The sequence below is a fragment of the Gopherus flavomarginatus genome, chromosome 1 (assembly GCF_025201925.1).
Source record: "Gopherus flavomarginatus isolate rGopFla2 chromosome 1, rGopFla2.mat.asm, whole genome shotgun sequence".
Lineage (NCBI taxonomy): Eukaryota > Metazoa > Chordata > Testudines > Testudinidae > Gopherus > Gopherus flavomarginatus.
Window position 1 is genome coordinate 100,198,958 of NC_066617.1, and position 22,448 is coordinate 100,221,405.

A 22,448-nucleotide genomic window follows, 5' to 3' on the forward strand; every position below is an offset into this window, starting at 1 on the left:
CCCTCAGACCAGCCCCACTATCTCAGAGACACAGGGCTACAGCAGGGATGGGGATGGCAAAACCCCACCCTCAAGTTGCAGCCGACCGTTACTGCTACTTCCCAAAACCAACCATCTTCCCAGCCCCCTTGGGAGGCCAGCGGGGCCTCACAGCACAGCGTGTGAAAAGACGCACTGCGGCAGCTGCTGCAGAGGCTCCCACAGAACACCCCAGGGGAAGAGGAAGTGGGGACAGTTACCAACAGCCAGCCAAGCCGCTTGGCTGCAAACAGCACTTGAACCTGGACTAAGACTGTTCAGTCAGGGGGCATGACAGTCAGGGTTAACCCCGGCACCAGGAGTTCCTAGCAATCCTCTCCAGGGTGGGAATGCTCAGCCCTGCAGAGCGCAGTCCCCTTCCTCCATCCTCCTTCAACCTGGGGAGCAGCAGGGGTTACAGGCAGCTCTTCCTGACATCAGCCTTGCACAGAAAAAGGAATTGAGAAACCGGGGAGGGGCATTCCAGCCCAAAACAGGAGCAGGTGCTGCTCCCAGTCCAGTGAGCCAAGACCATGAAACCCGGAGCAGCTCCAGCTAGCCAGCAAGCGGATTCACAGCTCTTGTTTGCACTGGCATGTGGTTCCCGCAGGGCAGGGCAGTGAACAAAGTCCAGGGCGGCTCCTGAGTTTCATGGCTAGGCTAACTGAGCTAGGGTGAGCATCCAGGCCAGGTTTGGGTTTGAACGCAGGTTTGGCTGCTGTAGACAGAGCTCAAGGTGGGTGGAGGGCACCATCCAGCCCCTGCCTCCCCGTCACTGGGGATCCATGCTGTATTTGTCTAGGCTGCAGCGTGCTGACATGGGCAGAGGGAACGGGGACACTTCCAGCACGTTAGTACAGCCTTCTCCCCAGGTCTGGCTGCACTGAAAGGAATCCCCACATCAGGGATGGAAGTCTCCCTGACACCAACGGGAGCACTCACCTTAGCTGGGAGGGCGTAGGGACACTGACAGTGAGTTTCCAAGGCCTACAGGTATGGGGCTCACTGGTGACAGCAGGGGGAGCTCTGCCCAAGTCTGACTCAGGAAACACAGACATCAGGAAAGAACACTCTTTATTTCCCATAAATACAGCAGATTTCGCGCCGGGCGGTTTTTTAAATCCTTTTCCATGTACAGAATTTGCACTGAAAATATATACAAGTCTGTTCGAGAACCAACAAGATCTGCAAAGAAAATCCCTACAAAAACCCTGAAAGAGACCAGAAAAGAAAATAAGATGCAGCAGAGCCCCACCTCACAGAGGCCTTCCCTCCAACCCATCCTCCCACTCCATGCTCTAGCCCCCCACCCCCAGAGCAATTCTGATTCCCCCAAGACAGGAGCACAGCCCCACTGGTTGGCCTTCAACACATGGATTGAGCCCTCACTTGTGGGCAAGGTCCCTATGCCAGCACCCTCTCTCCAACGCATCTTGAGGGAGAGGTTTTTCCCATGACATGCAGGTCAGTTGCAAATAGATGGAGCCCTCTCAGCACAGAGCCTGAAACCTGCCTCGGGGTGGGCAGGGGAAGAGGGGTTAGTGCAGCCTGCAACATGATCAGCAAAGTGAGGGTATAGTGGGGAAGGACGCAGCTTGCAGCTCAACCATTAATCCATCTGTTCCCCTCCCTACCGGCATCATGGTCCAACAGATACCAGTTTTACGTCACAGTGATTGAACTGCTGGAATCCCAGATGCACGGAGAAAGACCTGCCCTTATGACAGTCAGATGGAGCATCAGGAGTTTCCTATCTCCCTCCAAAGAGCCCTCTGGAATCTGGGCTCCCTCATCGCTAACCTGCACTGAGTCAGCTCCTCCGGGAACAGTGCCGAGAAATGCCCCCTTCCCCTGTACCAACATGTGGGGCTCTACCAGCAGGGTTCCCCTTTGAAGTCCTCAGGCAGTTGCCTGCACTCTCCTGGGTGGCAAGTGGGGTGGGGTGGGGGGGACTCCTCTGCTGGCCCATCCTCACAAGAGGAAGGACATAAACCCCCCAAACCAAGGAGTTCAAATGGTGAGATGGAAGAAGGGCTTTTAGCTGCTTCTCATCACAGGCTCCTGCAACAGATGGGGAGGGGAGAGGAGGAGCCTGCAAGTTGGAACAGCCTCATCCAAGCCCAGGGGTGGAGACATGCTGAATACCTGCTCCTCTTCCTCACTGCTGCCCAAGGAGGCCACGCTGCTTTCTTGCTAGTCCTTCTTGCATATGGCATGTTGTCCCCCACCCCCACCGTGACCCTGACCACTTGCTGCAATGGGACATGGTCTGACAGGGCATGGCCAGTTCCAGACCCTCCTCCCCCTGCCTGAGTCAGCGGCTGGGAGCCAGGATGCAGCCTGGGTGCCATGGAACTGAAGAGCTCCCTGCTGGCATTACACAGGCTCGGTGTCACAGAGCAGCCAGTCTCTCCAGCACTGCTCTGCCCCTGGGCGGGAGCCAAGGACTCTGGGAAACCTGCCCCCAGCAGGGACGGATTCCTGCTCTGCGGTGAAGGGAGGTCAAGGCCCCTCGCCCAGCCCGTTCAGCCTTGCTCCACACGGTTTCTCGGGGTGATCCCACCGTGGGTAGGGAATCATGACAGGGTGGGGAGAGATGACTTGAGGCTGCAAAGGGGGAGCCCCCAAAGAGTTACCCCCAGAGGTCCCAGAGTGGAGTTTGCTAGGAGTAGGGATTGGATGGGCAGTCTGAAGCAGATCGGGGGTCAGGAGCAGCAAAGGCCCTACATCAGAAGAGGAAGGAGGATCCTCGGATTCTTCCCCCCAGGCCAGGGTTTGTTAGTGTTGCTCTCAGCTGATCATTACGCCTAATGCTGAAGGGGAAGCAGCGTTAGAAGAGAAGCGGAAGGGGAGGATGGATTACAAGAGCAGGGAAGACGGTCAGAGCAGCTTCTTGCTCCATCCCGGTCCCCCACCCTGCACTGAGCCGACACCCTCCTTCCCTGGGCTCAGCTCTCATCCGCAGGCCTTCACACACACTGCTGCTGCCCCCTGGCCCCAGTGGCTAGTTTCAGAGTCCACGCGCCGGCCCCAGGAGACTCCAGTCCTGCAGTCATGCAGAGTCCTTGGGATTCGGGAACAGCACCCTTCCCTGGCCCTAGAGGCTGCCCCAGGACTCTGGAGGGGGGAACTGGTCCACGTCCCCCATTTCATTGTAGGTTTGCTCCCCCATGGTGAAGGTCAGCTTGTATCGCAGTCTCACTTTCTCCTGGGAAGAGAAGGGAAATGCGATCAGGAGATGGGGCAGGGGGATGTGGTTTGAGAGAGAGACACACAGGAGGGCGGAAGGGGCTTGGGAGAGCTGGCGTGAGCATGGGAACGAGAGAGGGAGCTGCAGGTCAGGGAGAGAGCCGCCAGCCCCATCCTAGAGCAGCACAGGGAGACGCTTGCCCCAGGGGCTCTGTGCAGCAAGGGAGGTGCCCTTACCTTCTGCGGGTTGGCAAGCAGCAGGACTTGTGTGATGGCAGTCGGGTGGACGATGGGGTTAAACGCCGGGAGCTCTGTCCCTGAGGGCGGCTGTAGCTTGACCTTCATCACCTGTGGTGAGAGGCCGGGGCGTCACCATCCGATACCTCCAGAGGAGGATGATAGGGCCCAGCTGTCTAAATTTGAGCATAGACTCTGCCCCATGAGGGCAGGCATCCCCACCCAGCCACCCGAGTCAGAAACTCCCCAGAGGGCGCTCAGTCACTCCCAGCCCTCGCTACTAGCCTAGCTCTCCCACAGCCCTCCCTGCCCGCTGATCTCAAAGCACTTCCCAGAGGCCAGTGACATATAGTTGCCCTGCTTTACAGGGAGAGATGCTGAGGGGAAGTGACCTGCCAAGGTCACCCAGCAGGTCAGCAGCACAGCTGGGACTAGAGCCCGGACCTCCTGGCCCTCTCCACTGGATCATGCTTGGCCCCGGACCAGAGATTTCCATCCACCGGGTGCGGAGGAACACAGCTATTAGCAGTGGGGTGAGGAGAAGAGAAGGAATGAACTCAGCCCCCAGCTTGGAGCCCTCCCCACCCCAAATCTGCCTTCACTGCAGTGTGCATAAATAGACGGAGGATCTGGGGTTTGTGTGGGAGGAAAAAGAAACACAACCGTTGCAAAATCCCAAGATTGGGTCAGGAGCAGTAAGTACCTCCCCAATCCCACCCCCCAAGAGGATCCAGCCTTCTCCTCCCCCAGTCCTGGGGACACTACCTTGGGGACGGCAGACTGAAAGACGATGTTGCGGATGGGCAGCGGGGCTGTGCTGAGCATGGAGATCACTACCACCAGTATGTCAGGCCGCTCGGGCAAAGAGTCTCGGGCAAAGTGGAAGAGGACCCGGAAGCCATGCTGGTCGTAGACAGTCACCGGGAGGATGCTGCCTGCAAGGAGGGGAGACCAGGGAACAGCATCAGTAGGAGCAGAGAGATGGGCACTGGGTGGAGCCTATCATGCTACATAGACATGGGACTGATGGAAACTCCAGACGGGACAACCAACCCCGTGGGCCCTCTCCTAGACCCAGTCAGGTGAGGATTCCTTATAACCCTGCCGCCCCCAGCCAGCGGTCTCTTCCCCCTCACTCACTGGGTTTGATAGACTCCAGAGGGACTGTGATGTTTGCCAGCGAGATCTCCTGGGGGGACGTGGGAGTGGGGAGCCCCAGCGGGGGCGGCATAGCTCCAGCTGGCGTGGGGGTGGTTCTCGGAAGCGTGGCAGGGGCAGGCTGCTCCAAAGGAGGCGGTAGGGGGGCCGCAGGGCTCGAGGAGATGCTTCGGAGCAGGGTGGGGGTGCTACTGGTGGCAGTCACTGAGGTGCCAGAGCTTGTCTTGTTCTGGAGGTCCCGTAATGTGAGCCGGGGGGGCGGCTGCTTCTCCCTGGGAGTGGAAGAGATAAGGGAGCAGGCCATCGGACCAAGCACATGGTGCTTGGAAGAGGGCTAAGGAAAGGCCGGCTGATCCCGTCCGTTCCTCACCCCCGATCCTGGCCCTGGCTCTTACCATCGGACTTGTTGTGACTCTGGAGGCAGGGACTGCTGTAACAGAGTCTTCCCCAGCAGATCCAGGTCATCCAGGCCACTGGTGACAGGGGAAGGGCCAGGAGCGGGTGTTCCTGCCTCTGCTTTAAGTGCTGGAGCAGTGGCAACGGAGGGCAGGCTGGGCTCACTGCTATCCTGCAATGACAGCCAGAGGGCACTACAGCAAGGGACACACCTAGCTCAACAGCCAGCCTGCGCCTGGGGTTTGTACAACACTGCTCCCCAGCACTCTGTGTGCCTATGCTACCTGCACAGGTCCTCTGCCCCACACACCGCCGTCTCTGTCATGCGCACCGCACCTCCCTCTGCCCGACACACCGCCGTCCCCGTCACGCATGCCGCACAGGTCCTCTAACCCACACACCGCCGTCCCCGTCACGCGTGACGCACCCCCCTCTGCCCCACACACCGCCGTCCCCGTCACGCATGCCGCACAGGTCCTCTGCCCTGCACACTGCCGTCCCCGTCACGCGTGCCGCACCCCCCTCTGCCCCACACACCGCCGTCCCCGTCACGCACACCGCAACCCCCTCTGCCCCACACAACGCCGTCCCCGTCACATGCGCTGCACCCCCCTCTGCCCCGCACACCGCCGTCCCCGTCACTCGCGCCGCACAGGTCCTCTGCCCCACACACCGCCGTCCCCGTCACTCGCGCCGCACAGGTCCTCTGCCCCACACACCGCCGTCCCCGTCACGCACGCCGCACAGGTCCTCTGCCCCACACACCGCCGTCCCCGTCACGCACGCCGCACAGGTCCTCTGCCCCGCACACCGCCGTCCCCGTCACGCACGCCGCACAGGTCCTCTGCCCCGCACACCGCCGTCCCCGTCACGCACGCCGCACAGGTCCTCTGCCCCGCACACCGCCGTCCCCGTCACGCGCGCCGCACCCCCCTCTGCCCCACACACCGCCGTCCCAGTCACGCACGCCGCAACCCCCTCTGCCCCACACACCGCCGTCCCCGTCACACGCGCCGCACCCCCCTCTGCCCCACACACTGTCATCCAGTCACACACGGCACACCCCTCTACCCCCCCCCACACCTCCGTCCACGTCACACGCCACACCCGTGCCCCACACTGCCATCCATGTCACATATGCCACTCCCCCTTCTGCCCCACAGCGCAGTCACCGTCACACACGCCCACACCCCTCTGCCCCACACACCACAGTCCACGTCCTACACGCCGCTCCGCTCTGCCCCACATGCCACCATTTCTGTTGCATACACCACTCCCTTCTGCCCCAAATGCCACCATCCCTGGCACGCACTCCGCACTCCCCGTGCCCCACACACCGCCGTCCATGTCACATGCGCTGCCATCTCCGTCACAGATGCCACACCCCCGTGCCCCATATACTTCCATCCCCGCCACACACGCGGCTCCCCCCTCTGCCCCACGCTCACCGCCGTCTGTGCCACACGCCACAAGCCCCGTGCCCCACACACCGCACTCCCTGTCACACACACTCCTCACGTCCCCATCACATATGTAGCACCACCCCCTCTATCCCACGCGCTGCCCCACCATTCCCAGTGCGTATACAGCACCGCCCCTAGTAACCATGATGCCTCATCTTCAGAGTCTCTTCCTCCCTCTCACAAACTACTGCCCTTCTGCTCTGAGGTTGTTACCTGGAAACTGTTCCAGCCGCTGCTGTCCCCAGCCTGGGGGGCCGGGTCATTCAGTCCTGTGAGAAGAAAAGAGCCGACATGAGAAAAGAGCCCTGCGGTTAACTGAAGCGGGGACTGACAGCCTGCGAGGTGAGCAGCTGCCAATCAGAGCTGGGTAGGATGGGGAAGACATGCAGGGATGGAGGGCCGGGAAGAAAGCAAAGTGCCCCTAGTTTCCACTCCATCAGGTCTGGTCACTCCCCACTCTCCATCAGCTTCTTTCTCTGGTTCCAGGCTACTCAGTTGCCCTTCAGCACACAGGGGACAGGCAGGGACCCAAGAGAGTCAATGGCACAAGGTGGCCCCGCAAAACATCACTCAGCGATCCTACCCCCCGAGGCAGACAGAGGACAATCACTAAAGGGAACATCTTCCAAAGCCCCTAAGTGATTTAGGAGCCTATGTCCCATAACAGCCTCCTTGGGAGCTGCATTCCCTGGGATCTACTCTGCATCGGCAGCCCGCAGTGTGTGTTGGCAACATATCTGTACAAGGCAGCTCCCCGGGGACATCAGCAGCCCCAGCAATGGAGTGGGGGCCCCTGGGGTGGAGATCCCCACCCCTCTGTGTTCGTAACCATTAGCTCCTGTGCTACGTTGTGTCTGTGCACAAGAGGTTTACTGCACTCTAGGAAACGAGAGCTGCCTGCGAAGAGCCAAGGTGCTTGCAAGGCACGAAGACGCAGAAGCGAATGGGGTTTCCCACGTGGCAGTGCGGAGCAGTAACCTCTCGGCCTTCCAGGACGTGTCTATGCTCCCAGCCTGGGTAGACAGACTGGCGCTAGCGGGGCCGAGCTTGGGTGCTAACAGTAGCAGTGTGGATGTTGCCGCTCAGGCTCTCATGCCCATGTGACCCCTGGCTCTGAGCTCGGGGCACCAGCCTGAGTCTCCGCCAGAGCCACAACGTCCCCACTGCTATTTGCAGCACGATAGCTTGAGCCCCCCTAGCACCAGTCTGACTGCCCTGCCAGGCGGGAAGGCTCGTTGCCAGCTGCAGTGCAGACATACCCCCCTCAAGACACCGTCAGCCTTTCCCAGCAGCAGCAGCTATCCCACTTCAAGACGTCGCTCGCCTGCAAACCATGCAGTAACAGCCGAGCGTTTTCTCCCTCCTCACCGAGAGACATGAGCTCGTCATCCAGCAGGGAGACGGAGCTGGCTGGGTCAGGCACAGGGAGCATGGAGCCACCCAACAGGGTGGGTAAGGCTGGGTAAGAGGGGCCCGGTGCTGGCATGTCCAGTCCCGACAGGTCCAGGAGGGCTGAGGTGCTGCCTGTAGGGAAGACACAGAGGCTTTGATCACTGAGCAGCTGTAAAGAGATAAGTCCCTCCCTTAATCTTCTTACTCTGCTGGGAGCTGACTTGGTCACCAATCTGCCTTCCTACCCCCACGCCCCTCTCTGCTCCCCCTTCTGGCTTCAGCCTCACCCACAGTCTCTGATCGCCCCTCCCAAAGCACCTTTCGCATGTCATCTGGCTCACCAAGTGTCTTCCTCATTTCAGCCTTCCAGTTACCCTGCTCCAGGCCCCCAACTGCACCTTTCCACCTCCCCTTGGGCTGCCTGGCTGCCACCTCCCCTGGCTGGATCTCCCCCTTCACTCCCCTCCCCCCTTGAGGGCTCCTCACCTCGGAGGGGGCCAGCCACAGTCTCTCCATTGATCTCCTCTCCTCTCACAAGCTGCTTGTACAGGTTGATCACCTGGGTCAGGTTGTCATTTGCCTGCAGGATTTCTGCTGCAATAGAAGGGGCAGGGGATTTGAAGGCAGAAGAGGAGGTGGGGTGTCAAGTGGCAGCCCGGCCACATGCAGCCCCTGGCGTTCCCTGTCCCCCTACAGATTGGGGCAGAGGAGAGCCAGGGAACTGACTCTTTGTCTGGCAAAGACATCTTTGTTATCGCAGCTCCATGCCCTAGAGCAATCGCTCATTGCCCGGGTTATCCTCCAATCTGCCACACACCCCTCCACCATTGCACTTTCAATGGCATGTTGAACATAGTTCCCCTGATTCACTGTCTGGCAACGCACGACGCACAGCTGGGCTTCCCCGAGCACCCACTTACCGATCAGCCCCAGGGGGATGGCCCAGCGGGCAGGGTGGGGGTGGGGTGCATAGCAATGCAATGTTGGACTCAGCTGAAGGGGAGGCGGAGGGGGTAGCGAGCGGGGCTGTGCTGTGGTGGCAGGCAGCTCGGCTTACCTAGCGCCTCGTCGTTGTCCTCTGTATCACTGGCGAGCCGGAACAGCATGGGCCTCAGGCGCTCGCAGCGCTGGCACAGCTCCTGGGGGAGAGAAAGGGGGCGGAGGTAGGCGGCAGGGAAGCGCTCAGGAGGGGATGGGGAAAGGGAGGTGGCAGGAGCTGCAGAGTAAAAACCCACTGCACCCTAGGGCCCCTCTACCTCACCCTGGTGTGGGAGACAGAGGGAAGTGACTCGGGGGCAGTCCTCGCCCTCACCTTCATGAGGTCCTCGCTGCTCTCCGTTGTCTCCCCCTTGCTGTAGTTGGTTACCATCTCCGTCAGCAGCTTCACGTTGTTGTTCACCTCCTCGATGGCGTTTGTACGCTTGGAGATCTTCTCCATTCGCTTCTGGTCCTGGAGCGGGAGAAGCAGAGGGGTGAGGGGGGGTCTGATGTCCTCTCTCCCCACAAGTTGGGACTGGGACAGCTACGCCAGCGGGCACAGAGCGGCCTCCCCCTTTGAATGACATCTGGAGAGAGCAGGGCAGGGAGGGGCTCCTCCTGGAATGGTTTGAGCTTGGGTGGAGAGATTCAGTTTACACTGGTGACCATCCTGCACCCACTGCATGACACAGGGACTAGGATTGCACCAGCAGAGGGTGCCACAGCAGGGTATGTGCTCCAAGAACGCCTTCTGTGCACATGTCCCATGTCTCCCTCCACCTCCACCTGACTGGGGAGAGCAGAATTTACTTCCAAATCCCAGGGATCTCTCTCCTCACCCCCCTATTGGCCCCTCCCCTGATGTCATGGGAAGTGGGCTCCTTTGCTTGCGAGGTCAATACGGTGATGCAAGCACACTAGCCATATGCTCCACTCCATCCCAGGGCCTCTCTGCATCCTGTGCCAGGCTTCTCCTCCCTGGGGGGTGGCGGTGGATAAATCCTCAGCGCTCCTTCCCTGCTGACAGACTGTATGAGGAAATTTACCTCCTGAACCATTTCCTTGATCAGCTTGTTGGCAGCCCGGAGGTCCTCAGAATGGGAGCTTTTCAGCAGGCGAGCCAGCATCTGCAAGAGAGACAGGGAAGCACGTGGACTGGGGCAGAGGAGGCAATTCCAAGCCTGGGTGGCTGGAAGCAGGAGTCACTCTAAAGCAGATGGTTCCCAGACAGACTGTTCTGTTAACACAGAACTAAGGCTGGGGCATCGCTGATGAATGGAACACCCACGCCCTCAGCACCGGGAAGACCCTGAACGTTTGAGAGTCCAGTTAAAGGGCCACAAATGACCTCAAAAGTGAGAGGCAAACGGAAACATAACTGGGCTTGTGCCTTTGTTTGCATGCTTCTTTCTGATACATACTAAAGAACCTCAAAGGTCCCCCAACACGCCACACAGACATGATTTTTTCTGGCTTGTTTTATTACATTAGAAATTCCGGCCTTGTCTGACGGTATAGGGAGCTGGAGACCGACTTCTCCAGCACAGAGGAAGCGAAACCTGATTAATAGAGAAAAGCGACACCTGACAGAAGGGATTTTTCCTCAGGCCCAGTCTACACACAGTTTTTGGTCCTAGTATAGCTATGTTGGCTGGGGGAGTGACTTTTCGCTTGTACCAGGAATGGCAGCACAACCCCCTAGAGTGGCTGCATTTATACTCTGATAGAGGCTCTTACACCGGCCTACCTTATTCCCCATCCCATACGAGAATAGCTATACAGGTCAGCACACATCGCAGTTACGCTGGTATAACTATGTCCACGCTGGAGGGTGGAGGAGTGGGTAGGGTTCAGCTTCAATTCTACCAGTATGGTCCAAGTGCCACAACTCGTGTGTTTAGCCATGCCCCAGATTCGTTAAAGCGTTGCCTTTGTTAATGGTAATGAATAACCCCCGGGAGTAAAGCTCTCTCTGTTAGCTTCAGACCCAGTGCCCTTCCTATAGGGACTCTGAAAGCTCCTCACACACTCATCCACTCACCCTCACAGCCACACCCACCCTTTGGAGTCATCACTAAGGAGTTGTTCCAACAAGAGGTGACTTTTTCCAGACGCTTCTCTACAAACACTTTGTCCAATCAACACTGGACCCTCCCGCCAACTCTCCTGTGCAGAGCTAGAAACAGCTGGACAGCCTTGACTATGGAGCTGCTGCCACAGGAGACTCATTCCAGCTTTCCCCATTTTAAGAGCATCAGCACTGCCAGAGCGGAAGAGAGCGGTGGCTTATCCATCTGGTAACCCAGCTGTGAGGGAGGCCGATGCTGGATGGTTCAAGGAAGGGTTAAACAATTGGGCCATATGTGTCCTAGGGGGAGGGAGAGGAAGAGCATCTGCGCTCTGAGCTGCAATCAGTTTATGCCACGTGGCAAGAGGGGCCATCGCCCCGGTAATATTCCGGCAGCTGCAATTCATTCATATGAGTGTCAGTGCTAGGTCATATTAGTCCCCATGCTATCACCCTAATCAGTATCCAGCAGCATCAAGTTCAACAGGTCAAATAGCAAGTTTCTCTCTAAGGGCCCAATTCAGAGCCCACTGAAATCAGTGGGAATCTCTCTACTGGTTTGCTTTGGATCACGCCCTAAGCACATCCCCTTCCTGAGCACAGCACACAGCAGGCAAATGAACTCCTGGTTATGTTGCTGCGCCAGCCACCCTACGGACGGCGATGAGTGAGCACAGATGCAGGAAGGCCAGGCCTTCTGCTCCTCCTCCCACAGAGCCCTCACCTTGGACTTCTCCTCGTCATCAAAGATGATGTTCTTGGGCCGGGGGGGAGGCAGGGGCAAGGGAGCCTCGTCCGGCAGCTTCGGGTCGCTCTTCACGATTCCTGCAGGGGAGAGGAGCAGAAACATCACCGGGCCCGGCCCTCACCTCACTGGAGCGGTGCTGGGGTTACCAGATGGCTCTTCTGCTAACCCTGCTCCAGGAAGCCCTGATCTAGGCCTCACACAATGGACATCATCTTTCCCTCTGGCCAGTCCAATTCCTCTCTGCGTCAGGGTTGGGGTTGGGATTGGGGGGCATGCTCCACCCACCCCCTGCTCCAGCCGTGCATCGTCTGCAGCGTCTCCAAATCCCCACTAGCAGGAAATCATCCCAGTCATTCCATGAATCACATGTCCTGGTCTGTTATAACCCTATTATTCCTATGGCCCCACCTCTTATGAAGCCACATCTGCGCGGAGCTGGTGAGGAAGATAGATATCACCCCTTCACCTCACACACTGGTCAGACCACTAGAGACTCTCCCCCTCTTGCCTGGATTGCTAAAGTTCCCATTTGCTCCCTCTGGCCTCTGAACTGTGCAACCCATACAGAGGCTAAACCAGACCTGAGCATGGAGAAGGCCAGAATCCAGTCTGGACCCAGCTTCTGCCATAGCAGAGGAAGGCCCTTGCCCCAAAGGAGATACCTGGCTCTCACCTTGTTTCTTCAGCATGTGATAGGCCTCTGCGATCTTCACTTCCTGAGGTAGCCCCAGCGTCCAGCTGTACATCAGCTCCAGGATTTTCAACTTCACTTTCTCAGGAGTTCGGCTGCCTAGATACTGAGGGGAGAGGTGGGCAGAGCTGATCCATACACGGCCAACCTCTCAGGGAGAAGTGAGATGGCTCCCAACGGACAATGGAAGGGAAGGAGGAAGTTAGTAACGGCCCTTGCAACATGCCCCTTACTGTGGTTGGCCTCCAGCATACTGGGGCTGGGAGGATGGGTGAGGCCCTGAGGGCCAGAGTTTATATGAGATCCCAGGCAGTAACTGTCAGTGTGGGGCAGCCCTCAGACACCCTGAGATGAAGGGCCAGTTTATGTCCCATTTGCTCAGCAGGGGGAAGGTGCATAAGGGGAGATTCCTCTGTAGAGGAGTTTATAGTGGCCAACGAGAAGCTGCCTTGCTATGTCCCAGTGGAACACAGAGGGAAGCAAACCTAGTCCTCCTCCCCCAATACATTCACTCCCAGCAATGGCCTCCTTTGGGAGTACACAGAGAGCAGGTAATGTAGATCTGCACAGGTTAGGGAGGGGAGTGGGGAAATCCCTACCCCAGCTCCACCTCTCTCTATATCCCTCACTGGCGCCTGACAGCCTGCCCTGCCAACGGGGCGCTGGCACCCACCTTGGGGGACACCACCTTGATGAGCTCGTTGAGGAAGCGGAACTTGCCCACCTCGTCATGGAAGCGCTTGCCGCAGTTCTTCATGCAGGTCTCCAGCACCTGAGAGAGCAGAGGCCGAGTCAGGGTCAGCAGGCGGAGGAGCCGGCTCCCCTTGGCAGGACTGACCCCACAGCATGAGGGAAAGGGAAAGCAGGCCCCACATCCTGGCTCGTGGGGTCAGGGTCACCAAGGAGGGACCCTGGGAGCCTCTGTTGCAGCCAGGCTGGTTCCCCCCTTCCATTTCATATCACAGGTGCCAGCCTTCTGACTAGAGAACAATCTGGCCCTACACAGGGCGGGCGCAGAGGCAGACGTGGTTGCCTGAAACACACAGAAGACCACGGGAGGGGAGAAACAGCTGGTGGGAATGTCCTCTGGGCTCCCTCCCCCACCCTAGAGACAGGCAGTGAACCCCCGTGCTCATGTTAGTGTGTGTTGTGGTGGTTGGGGGGTAAATCCATCAGAGACACAGAAAACAGGGGAGCTCACAGCAGAGGCATTCATAGCACTAGCTCGGACTAGATTATGAGGGGCCTGATCCAAGGCCCATTCAAGCCACTCCCACTGATTCCCTCTGGGGTAAGATCCTCCACTTCAACTGAGGGCTTGTCTACATCAGAAAGTTGCAGCGCTGGTGAGGGAGTTACAGCGCTGCAACTTAGGAGGTGTACACATCTGCAGGGCACCACCAGCGCTGCAACTCCCTGTTTGCAGCGCTGGCCGTACTCCCGTTTTGTCTCGGGTGTAGAGGATCCAGCGCTGGTGATCCAGCGCTGGTAATCAAGTATAGACGCTTACCAGCGCTTTTCTTGACCTCCGTGGAATAAGCAGGTATCCCAGCATACCTGAGGAAGCCTCTGGTAATCAAGCTGGTCTCCTTCCCCGGCTTGCTCTCGCGTTCCCCGAACCCCGAGCAAGCAGGTCTCCTTCCCTGAGGTTTGCTGGGTGGTTCCGGGAACGCGAGAGCAAACCGGGAAAGGAGACCAGCTTCGCCGCGGTTTGCTCTCGCGTTCCCCGAACCCCGAGCAAGCAGGTCTCCTTCCCTGAGGTTTGCTGGGTGGTTCCGGGAACGCGAGAGCAAACCCGGGAAAGGAGACCAGCTTCGCCGCGGTTTGCTCTCGCGTTTCCCGGAACCACCCTGCAAACCGCAGGGAAGGAGACCTGCTTGTTCGGGGTTCGGGGAACGCGAGAGCAAACCGGGGAAGGAGACCAGCTTCGCCGCGGTTTGCTCTCGCGTTCCCGGAACCACCCAGCAAACCGCAGGGAAGGAGACCTGCTTGTTCGGGGTTCGGGGAACGCGAGAGCAAACCGGGGAAGGAGACCAGCTTCGCCGCGGTTTGCTCTCGCGTTCCCGGAACCACCCAGCAAACCTCAGGGAAGGAGACCTGCTTGCTCGGGGTTCGGGGAACGCGAGAGCAAACCGGGGAAGGAGACCAGCTTCGCCGCGGTTTGCTCTCGCGTTCCCGGAACCACCCAGCAAACCGCAGGGAAGGAGACCTGCTTGTTCGGGGAACGCGAGAGCAAACCGCAGCGAAGCTGGTCTCCTTTCCCGGGTTTGCTCTCGCGTTCCCCGAACCACCCAGCAAACCGCAGGGAAGGAGACTTGCTTGTTCGGGGGTTCGGGGAACGAGAGAGCAAACCGGGAAAGGAGACCAGCTTCGCCGCGGTTTGCTCTCGCGTTCCCCGAACCTCCCTTGAAGCCGCCCAACAGCGCTGCAGTGTGGCCACATCTAACACCACTTGCAGCGCTGGTTGCTGTAAGTGTGGCCACTCTGCAGCGCTGGCCCTATACAGCTGTACTAATACAGCTGTAACAACCAGCGCTGCAACATTTTAGATGTAGACATGGCCTGAGATGGAACAACCTTCAGCCCGGGGGCAGTACTCTATCAGCCCTTCCCGACAGCCTGGGTGCACCAGGGCTTTAGCTGAGCAATACGGGAGAGTCCTCATAGTCCAAAGAGCAAAACCGGGCATTCCCCACCCTGGCTTTTAATCTGTCTAACCCGTCTGGAGAGTCTCTCCCTTACCGTTAAGGCCTGGATGGCTTCCCATTCCTGTGGAGACTGGATCTTGTGAGCTAAAAGTCGGGTGGCAAGTGGAGGACTGGAAGGGGAAAAAGCACAGTGGTTGTAGGGAGACAGTGTAACCTAAAGGATACAGCACTGGACTGGGACTCAGGAGATTGGGTTAATTTCCTGGCTGTGCCACTGGCCTGCTAGGTGACCCTGGGGAAAGTCACTTCCCCAGTCAGTGCCTCAGTTTCCCCATCTATAAAATGGGGACAATAATACTGATTTCCATTGCAAAGCACTTTGAGATCTTTTTTGATGAAAAACCTCTATATAAGGGCTAGGTATTATTAATAACGAGAAATGGACCTGCATCTCTCCAGGGGACACAAGTCTTGCTCATACATCTGGGTATGCACAAAGTCCTTACGGGGCCCCTCAATGTGCTTGGGGCAAAGGGGCTAGTTTCAATAGCACACGGCAACTTCATTAATTAACTGATGGGGCTTTAGAGCATCTCTAATCCCAAAGGATCTCAAAGTCCTGTACAAATCTCTGTAGGAATCCTTCACTGCCCCACTAATGCAGCTGCCTCTGGGGTGGAATGTAGCTGTGATTCTGCACAAGCAAAGCTACACAGCAAAGTCATAAGGGGAGTGGGGGAAGAGAAGAGTGATCTTCCAGTGTGAAACTTTTGAGGTTGGCAGAGTGTTGTTATTCTTGTAGGAATATGGCCAGGACTCCTGTTCTTGCAAAAAGAGCCGTGGGTCAGAAGCAACCAGGACCTCAGTTTTACAGCTCCTCGAGTAGCAACATCCTCCCTCTCCTCCCCCAAACACCATGTGAGGGCAGTGGAAGAGCCTGAAAGACATACTGAAAGTGCACCTTAAAAAGGGAGGCATCAACCCAACAAACTAGGAAGACTCGGCACAGAAAAGAACACAGCGGTGCCACACCATACTCCGAGCCACAGCTCACTTTGAGAAGAACAGACGTGCTCACAAGACAGAGAAGGGACAAAGAAAGAAAGAACAACTATGTCTACTCCAAAATTACACCTGTCACTTCTGTGGGAAAATCTGCAGGGCACCACTTGGGCTCCACAGTCACCTAAAAATCCACCAACGAACCCCCTTGGCATTGAGGCATAGCCGGAGAGGAGCAGGGCACAGCACTGCCTTAGAGAGAAGAAAGAGTGCCACCCACTGGGCTTTTATGCCATTTCCTGAAGCAGAAGGACTTTTCCCAGAGAGGTTCTCCCTGATTCAAGCACAGACTCAGAACGACCCTGCTTAGCTTACAAGATCGTGCATTTGGAATTCAGGTATGTAACCTGGAGCTGTTAGAGCAGTGGTTCTCAACCAGGGGTACGTGTACCCCTGGAGGTTTGCCAAGATCTTTCAGGGGTACATCAACTAATCTAGATATTCGTCTAAGTTTACAACAGGCTATATAGAGAGCTAGGAACTTCCCTAGGGCAGTGCGGGGCCCGGGGTAGAAGTGATGAATCCGTCACTTCCGGGACCGACCGCTCTGGCCAATCACACCAGACCACGGGGTCCCGCAAAGCGCAGGTCGCCAAAGAGTGGTCGCCCTGATTTGCCATACCCAAGGGACGGCTCTGTAGAGAGCATTAGCAAAGTCAGTACAAACTAAAATTTCATACAGACAATTACTTGTTTATACGCGCTGATTTTCAGTGGCACTCACACTGCCCAGGTCCTGGCCAACGGTCCGGGGGGCTCTGCATTTTAATTTATTTTTAAATGAAGCTTCTTAAACATTTTAAAAACCTTATTTACTATACATATGTCATAAACAGATGGTTAAGGGTTAATGTCTCTTTTACCTGTAAAAGGTTAAGAAGCTCAGTAAATCTGGCTGACACCTGACCAGAGGACCAATAGGGGGACAAGATACTTTCAGATCTTGGTGGAGGGAAGTCTTTGTTTGTGCTTTTTGTTTGGTTCGTTGTTCGCTCTCGGGACGGGACATCATTCCAGGTTCTCCAAATCTTTCTGAATCAGTCTTTCATGTTTTAAAATTGTAAGTAATACCCAGGCAAGGCGGATTAGTCTTATGTTTGTTTTCTCAACTTGTAAATGTCTCTTTTTGCTGGATTTTTACCTTTGTTTGCTGTAACTCTGAATCTAAGGCTGGGGGGGGGGTCCCCCTCTGGTCTATATGAATCTAAGTACCCTGTAAAGCATTTTCCATCCTGATTTTACAGAGATAACTTTTACTTTTTTTTCTTTCTTTAATTAAAAGCTTTCTTTTTAAGAACCTGATTGATTTTTCCTTGTTTTAAGATCCAAGGAGTTTGGATCGGTGAGAAGCCTCTCAAGGCAACCCAGGGAGGGGAAAGTCTGGGAGGAAAAGGAAGGGGATAGTTAATTTCACCTTGTTTTAAGACCCAAGGGGTTTGGGTCTGGGTTCCCCAGGGAAGGTTTTGGGGGAACAGAAAGTGTGCCAGACACTAAATTCTGGCTGGTGGCAGCGTACCAGACCTAAGCTAGTAATTAAGCTTAGAAGCGTCCATGCAGGTCCCCTCTTCTTGTACTCTAAAGTTCAAAGTGGGGAAAAAACCTTGACAACATACAACAATAGTTTAGTTATATATTATAGACTTACAGAAAGAGACTTCTAAAAATGTTAAAATGTATTACTGGCACGCGAAACCTTAAACGAGAGTGAATAAATGAAGACTCGGCACAGCACTTCTGAAAGGTTGCCGACCCCTGTGCTATACACTGAAATGTAAATACAACATTTATATTCCACCTGAGTTATTTTATAATTACATGGTAAACATGAGAAAATCAGCAATTTTTCAGTAATAGTGGCTGTGACACTTTTGTATTTTTATGTCTGATTTTGTAAGCAAGTAGTTTGTAAGTGAGGTGTAACTCGTGGGTACCCAAGACAAATCAGACTCCAGAAAGGGGTACAGTGGTCTGGAAAGGTTGAGAGCCGCTGTATTAGAGGGAGGAAGGAGTGTACTCACCCTTCTAGCTCCTTATTCAGCTGCTCACAGAAAGCATTGATGCTGTCCCAGTCCAGATCCTTGTTGAGAGGATTCGTAGCCCTGTCTGGATGTGAGAGAGAAGAAAAGAGAGTATCCTGTCAGAAACAGAATCTCCCACCCAGCGAGAATCAGCCACACAGGTTGTAAGGGTGGGGTGTAATACCAAGGCCACTCACTAACTCAGGAGTCTGGCCTTTCACAAGCTGCATTAACAGAGGTTCACACTGAGGGGAAAGCAGACCCTCCACATGCCTCCCCCAAAGGGGTCAAAACTGGAACTGAGATGGAAGTTAATGAAATACCATGGCAGGAAGTTTGCAAACATTACCAGCAGGTGAAGTTGGGGAGGGGATCAGAGCCACCCCAAAGAGAATCACTGAAATGTAGGGCTAGAAAGAACCTTGAGAAGTCATCAACTTCAGCCCCCTGCACTGAGGCAGGACCAAGTAAACCTAGACCAGGGGTCGGCAACCTACAGCACGGGTGCCAAACACAGCACACAAGCCGATTTTGAGTGGCACGCTGCTGCCTGCCGCGGTCCTGGCCCCCAGCCCCACTCAGCCCCCCGGCCCACTGCTCTCCCCTGTGGGGGCAGGAGGCAGAAGCTTGGTCCTGCGGCAGCCAAACTTCCCCCCTCCCCCGCTTCTTCCCCCAGCTGTGCTGCTTTCCTGCCCCTCCTCCTCTCCTTCCCTGCTCAGATCAGCTGATGGCCCTTGCGGGGAAGGGAGAAGAGTGGCTCCCTGCTCCATAGAGGAGGGAGAGAAGAGCCCTTGGGGAAGGGGGTGGAACAGGGCATATCCCTTCCAGCCCCCTGCCGTGAGCTGCTCAGGACAGGGCTGGGAACACCCCCAAGAGCCAAGCACCCCAGCTCTCTTGCCTGACCCCTGAACCCTGCCCCCCACACCCAGGCTTCTGCCCTGCACCCCCCCACCCCTCTGCCCTGACCCTTGAACCTCCCTGCACCCAGCCTTTTGCCTTGCATGCCCCACACCTCTCAGCCATGGCCCCTGAACTCCCCCCCACACCCAGCCCTCTGCCCTACACCCCCCAGCCCTCTGCCCTGACCCCTGAACCCCCCCACCCAGCCTTCTGCCCTGCACTCCCCACACCCGAGCCCTGACCCCTGAACCCCACATACCCCCAGCCTTCTGCCCTACACCCCGAGACACACCCCCAGCCCTCTGCCCTGACCCTTGAAGCCCTCCACATCCAGTCTTCTGCCCTGCACCCCCCACATCCCCACTGCCCTCTGCCTTGAACCGCCCCACACCCAGCCTTCTGCCCTGCACCCCCACACACACCCAGCCCTCTGCCCTGAACCCTCCCCACACACCCAGCCTTCTGCCCTACACCCCCTAGCCCTCTGCCCTGACCCTGAGCCCCCACACATCCAGCCTTCTGCCCTACACCCCCCCCACACCCCCAGCCCTCTACCCTGACCCTTGAAACCCCCCATACCCAGTCTTTTGCCCTGTATGCCCCACACCCCCCAGCCCTCTGCCCTGACCCCTGCACCCCCCACTGCCCTCTGCCCTGCACCCCCCACCCCCAGCTCTCTGCCCTGAACCCCCCTACATCCCTAGCCTTCTGACCTACACCTCCCACACACCCCAGCCTCCTGCTCTGACCCCTGGACCCTCCCCCCCCCAGTCTGGGGTCTTGCTGCCAGCCCCTTGACAGCTGGCGTCCTGGCCGCAGGCCCCACTAAGCCAGCTGTCAGCCTAGGTGAACAGAACCCCAGGCTGGCAGCGAGTTGAGCAGGCTGGCGGCGTAAGATCAGCATTTTAATTTAATTTTAAATGAAGCTTCTTAAACATTTTGAAAACCTTGTTTACTTTACATACAACAATAGTTTAGTTATATATTATAGACTTATAGAAAGAGACCTTCTAAAAACGTTAAAATGTATTACTGGCACGTGAAACTTTAAATTAGAGTGAATAAATGAAGACTTGGCACACCACTTCAGAAAGGCTGCCAACCCCTGACCTAGACCACCCCGACAAGTGTTTGTCCAGCCTGTTCTTAAACCTCCAATGGTGGGGATTTCACAACCTCCCTTGGAAACCTGTTCCAGAGCTCAACTACCTTTCCAGTTAGAAAGTTTTTCCTATTATCTAACCTAAATCTCCCTTGCTGCAGATTAAGCCCATTGCTTCTTGTCCTACCTTCAGTGGACATGGAGAACAATTGATCACCATCCCCTTTATAACAGCCCTTAATATATTGGAAGACTGTTATCAGGTCCCCCCTCAGTCTTCTTTTCTCAAGTATAAACATGCCCAGTTTCTTTAACCTTTCCTCACAGGTCAGGTTTTCAAAACCTTTTATAATTTTTGTTGCTGTCCTCTGGGGGCTATCCAATTGGTCTACATCCTTCCTAAAGTATGGCACCAAAAATTGGACACAGTACTCCAGCTGGGGCCTCACCTGCGCAGAGTACAGCAGTACAATTACTTCCTGTGTCTAAGGGCTTGTCTACACTAACTGATGTGTGGCAATCGATGCATCGGCGGTCGATTTAACGGGTCTAGTGAACGAGAAGCGCAAGGGGAGTCGTCTCCCGTTGACATAGGGTAGCATGAACCTCGCAGTAAGTAGATCTAAATACATCAACTTCAGCTACGTTTTTCATGTAACTTAGATCGAACTCCCCCGGTAGTGTAGACGAGGCCTTACATACGACACTCCTATTCATACACCCCAAATGACATTAGCTCTTTTCACAACTGCATCATAGAGTCATATTCAATTTGTGATCCACTAAGCCCGCTAGATTCTTTTCAGTAGTGCTACCACCTAGTCAGTTTCTCCCTATTTTATAGTTGTACATTTGATTTTTCCTTCCTGAGGTACTTTGCATTTGTCTTTATGGAATTTCATCATGTTGATTTCAGACCAATTCTCTACTTTGCCATAGTCCTTTTGAATTCTAATCCTGTCCTGCAACCTGCTTGGAACCCCTCCCAGTTTGGTGTAATCCACAAATTTTATAAGCATACTGTCCACTCCATTATCCTTCATTAACGAGAGCATAAATGAATGATGGGACTGGATCTGGATCAGAGTGTGAGTGGCAGGTGGATCTGTATTGTGGTAGTACCAAGGCCCCAACCAGATATCAAGGGCCGACTTCACTAGGCACTGCACCCACATATGAAAGGAGAGTCCCTGCTCAAAACGTTTATAATTTAAAATGTATGATTGAGAGACAACAGGTGCACACAACAAAGAGACAGAGGAGCATACGTTAACATCAACAGGATAACAAACTGTTTATGAGGGGGCAGTGGCTTGAGAACAAGCCTAAAAGCGAAGGATACTGACACCCACAGATCAGAGTTGGGGGTGGAACTGATCACGGCAGGGGTAGGTGCATGGGGGGCGGGGGTAGGAGCCAGGCGGTTGGGGGCCAGGCAGTGAGGTGGGCTCTCTGGTCTAGCAGGGGTGGACAGCCCAGCCGATCTGGAACGTGCCGTGGAAGCAATCAGGGAGGGGGAGGGGGTTGATCCGGATCACACTGTGGCGCTGACGGACGCATGGTGAGGGGGGTTGATCCGGTTCACACTGTAGCGCTGACAAGGGAGTGCTGAGGGGAGCTGATCCGGATCACACTGGCGCTGACGGAGGGACAGTGAGCGGGGTTGATCCGGATCACACTGGCGCTGACGGACGGACGGACGGACAGTGAGGGGGGTTGATCCGGATCACACTGGCGCTGACGGAGGGACAGTGAGGGGGGTTGATCCGGATCACACTGGCGCTGACGGAGGGACAGTGAGGGGGGTTGATCCGGATCACACTGGCGCTGACGGAGGGACAGTGAGCGGGGTTGATCCGGATCACACTGGCGCTGACGGACGGACAGACAGTGAGGGAGGTTGATCTGGATCACACTGGCGCTGACGGAGGGACAGTGAGGGGGGTTGATCCGGATCACACTGGCGCTGACGGAGGGACAGTGAGGGGGGTTGATCCGGATCACACTGGCGCTGACGGAGGGACAGTGAGCGGGGTTGATCCGGATCACACTGGCGCTGACGGAGGGACAGTGAGCGGGGTTGATCCGGATCACACTGGCGCTGACGGAGGGACAGTGAGGGGGGTTGATCCGGATCACACTGGCGCTGACGAGGGGGGTTGATCCGGATCCCCGGGCGGCAGGGCCGCGGGTGTCCGCGCGCGGAGGGCCCCGTTGCCCCCCAGCCCCACTCACTGATCCACGACTCCAGCGTGTCCGGCTCCATGGCGGCTCGTGCGGCCCCTGCCGCCCCTTGGCTTAAAAGGGCAACGTCCCTTCCGCTTTCCCGGCCCGGCGGCGCGGAGCCATCGAGATCGGGGAGAACCGTCTAGAGCGCCGC

The 22,448-nt window shown here is 56.4% G+C and overlaps 1 protein-coding gene across 3 annotated transcripts; it reads right to left on the reverse strand.

Annotated features, from left to right (window-relative positions):
• Positions 1 to 1,075: 1,075 nt before the first annotated feature.
• On the reverse strand, positions 1,076 to 22,436 carry GGA1 (golgi associated, gamma adaptin ear containing, ARF binding protein 1). Of its 3 annotated transcripts, none has more exons than XM_050926492.1 (17): positions 22,304 to 22,436; positions 18,067 to 18,151; positions 15,081 to 15,156; positions 13,012 to 13,110; positions 12,321 to 12,444; positions 11,624 to 11,724; positions 9,878 to 9,958; positions 9,166 to 9,303; positions 8,911 to 8,992; positions 8,340 to 8,444; positions 7,830 to 7,985; positions 6,675 to 6,730; positions 4,998 to 5,170; positions 4,585 to 4,874; positions 4,210 to 4,379; positions 3,445 to 3,555; positions 1,076 to 3,226 (listed from the first exon to the last, which is right to left on the reverse strand). In XM_050926492.1, exons 1-17 carry the CDS (start codon positions 22,332 to 22,334, stop codon positions 3,116 to 3,118), a joined length of 1,989 nt encoding a protein of 662 aa, XP_050782449.1. In that variant the 5' UTR covers positions 22,335 to 22,436; the 3' UTR covers positions 1,076 to 3,115. The 3 variants fall into 3 exon arrangements, with proteins under 3 accessions (XP_050782449.1, XP_050782439.1, XP_050782459.1); XM_050926482.1 differs by having other exon boundaries at positions 8,340 to 8,447; XM_050926502.1 differs by lacking the exon at positions 3,445 to 3,555 and having other exon boundaries at positions 8,340 to 8,447.
• Between the last annotated feature and the right edge of the window lie 12 nt (positions 22,437 to 22,448).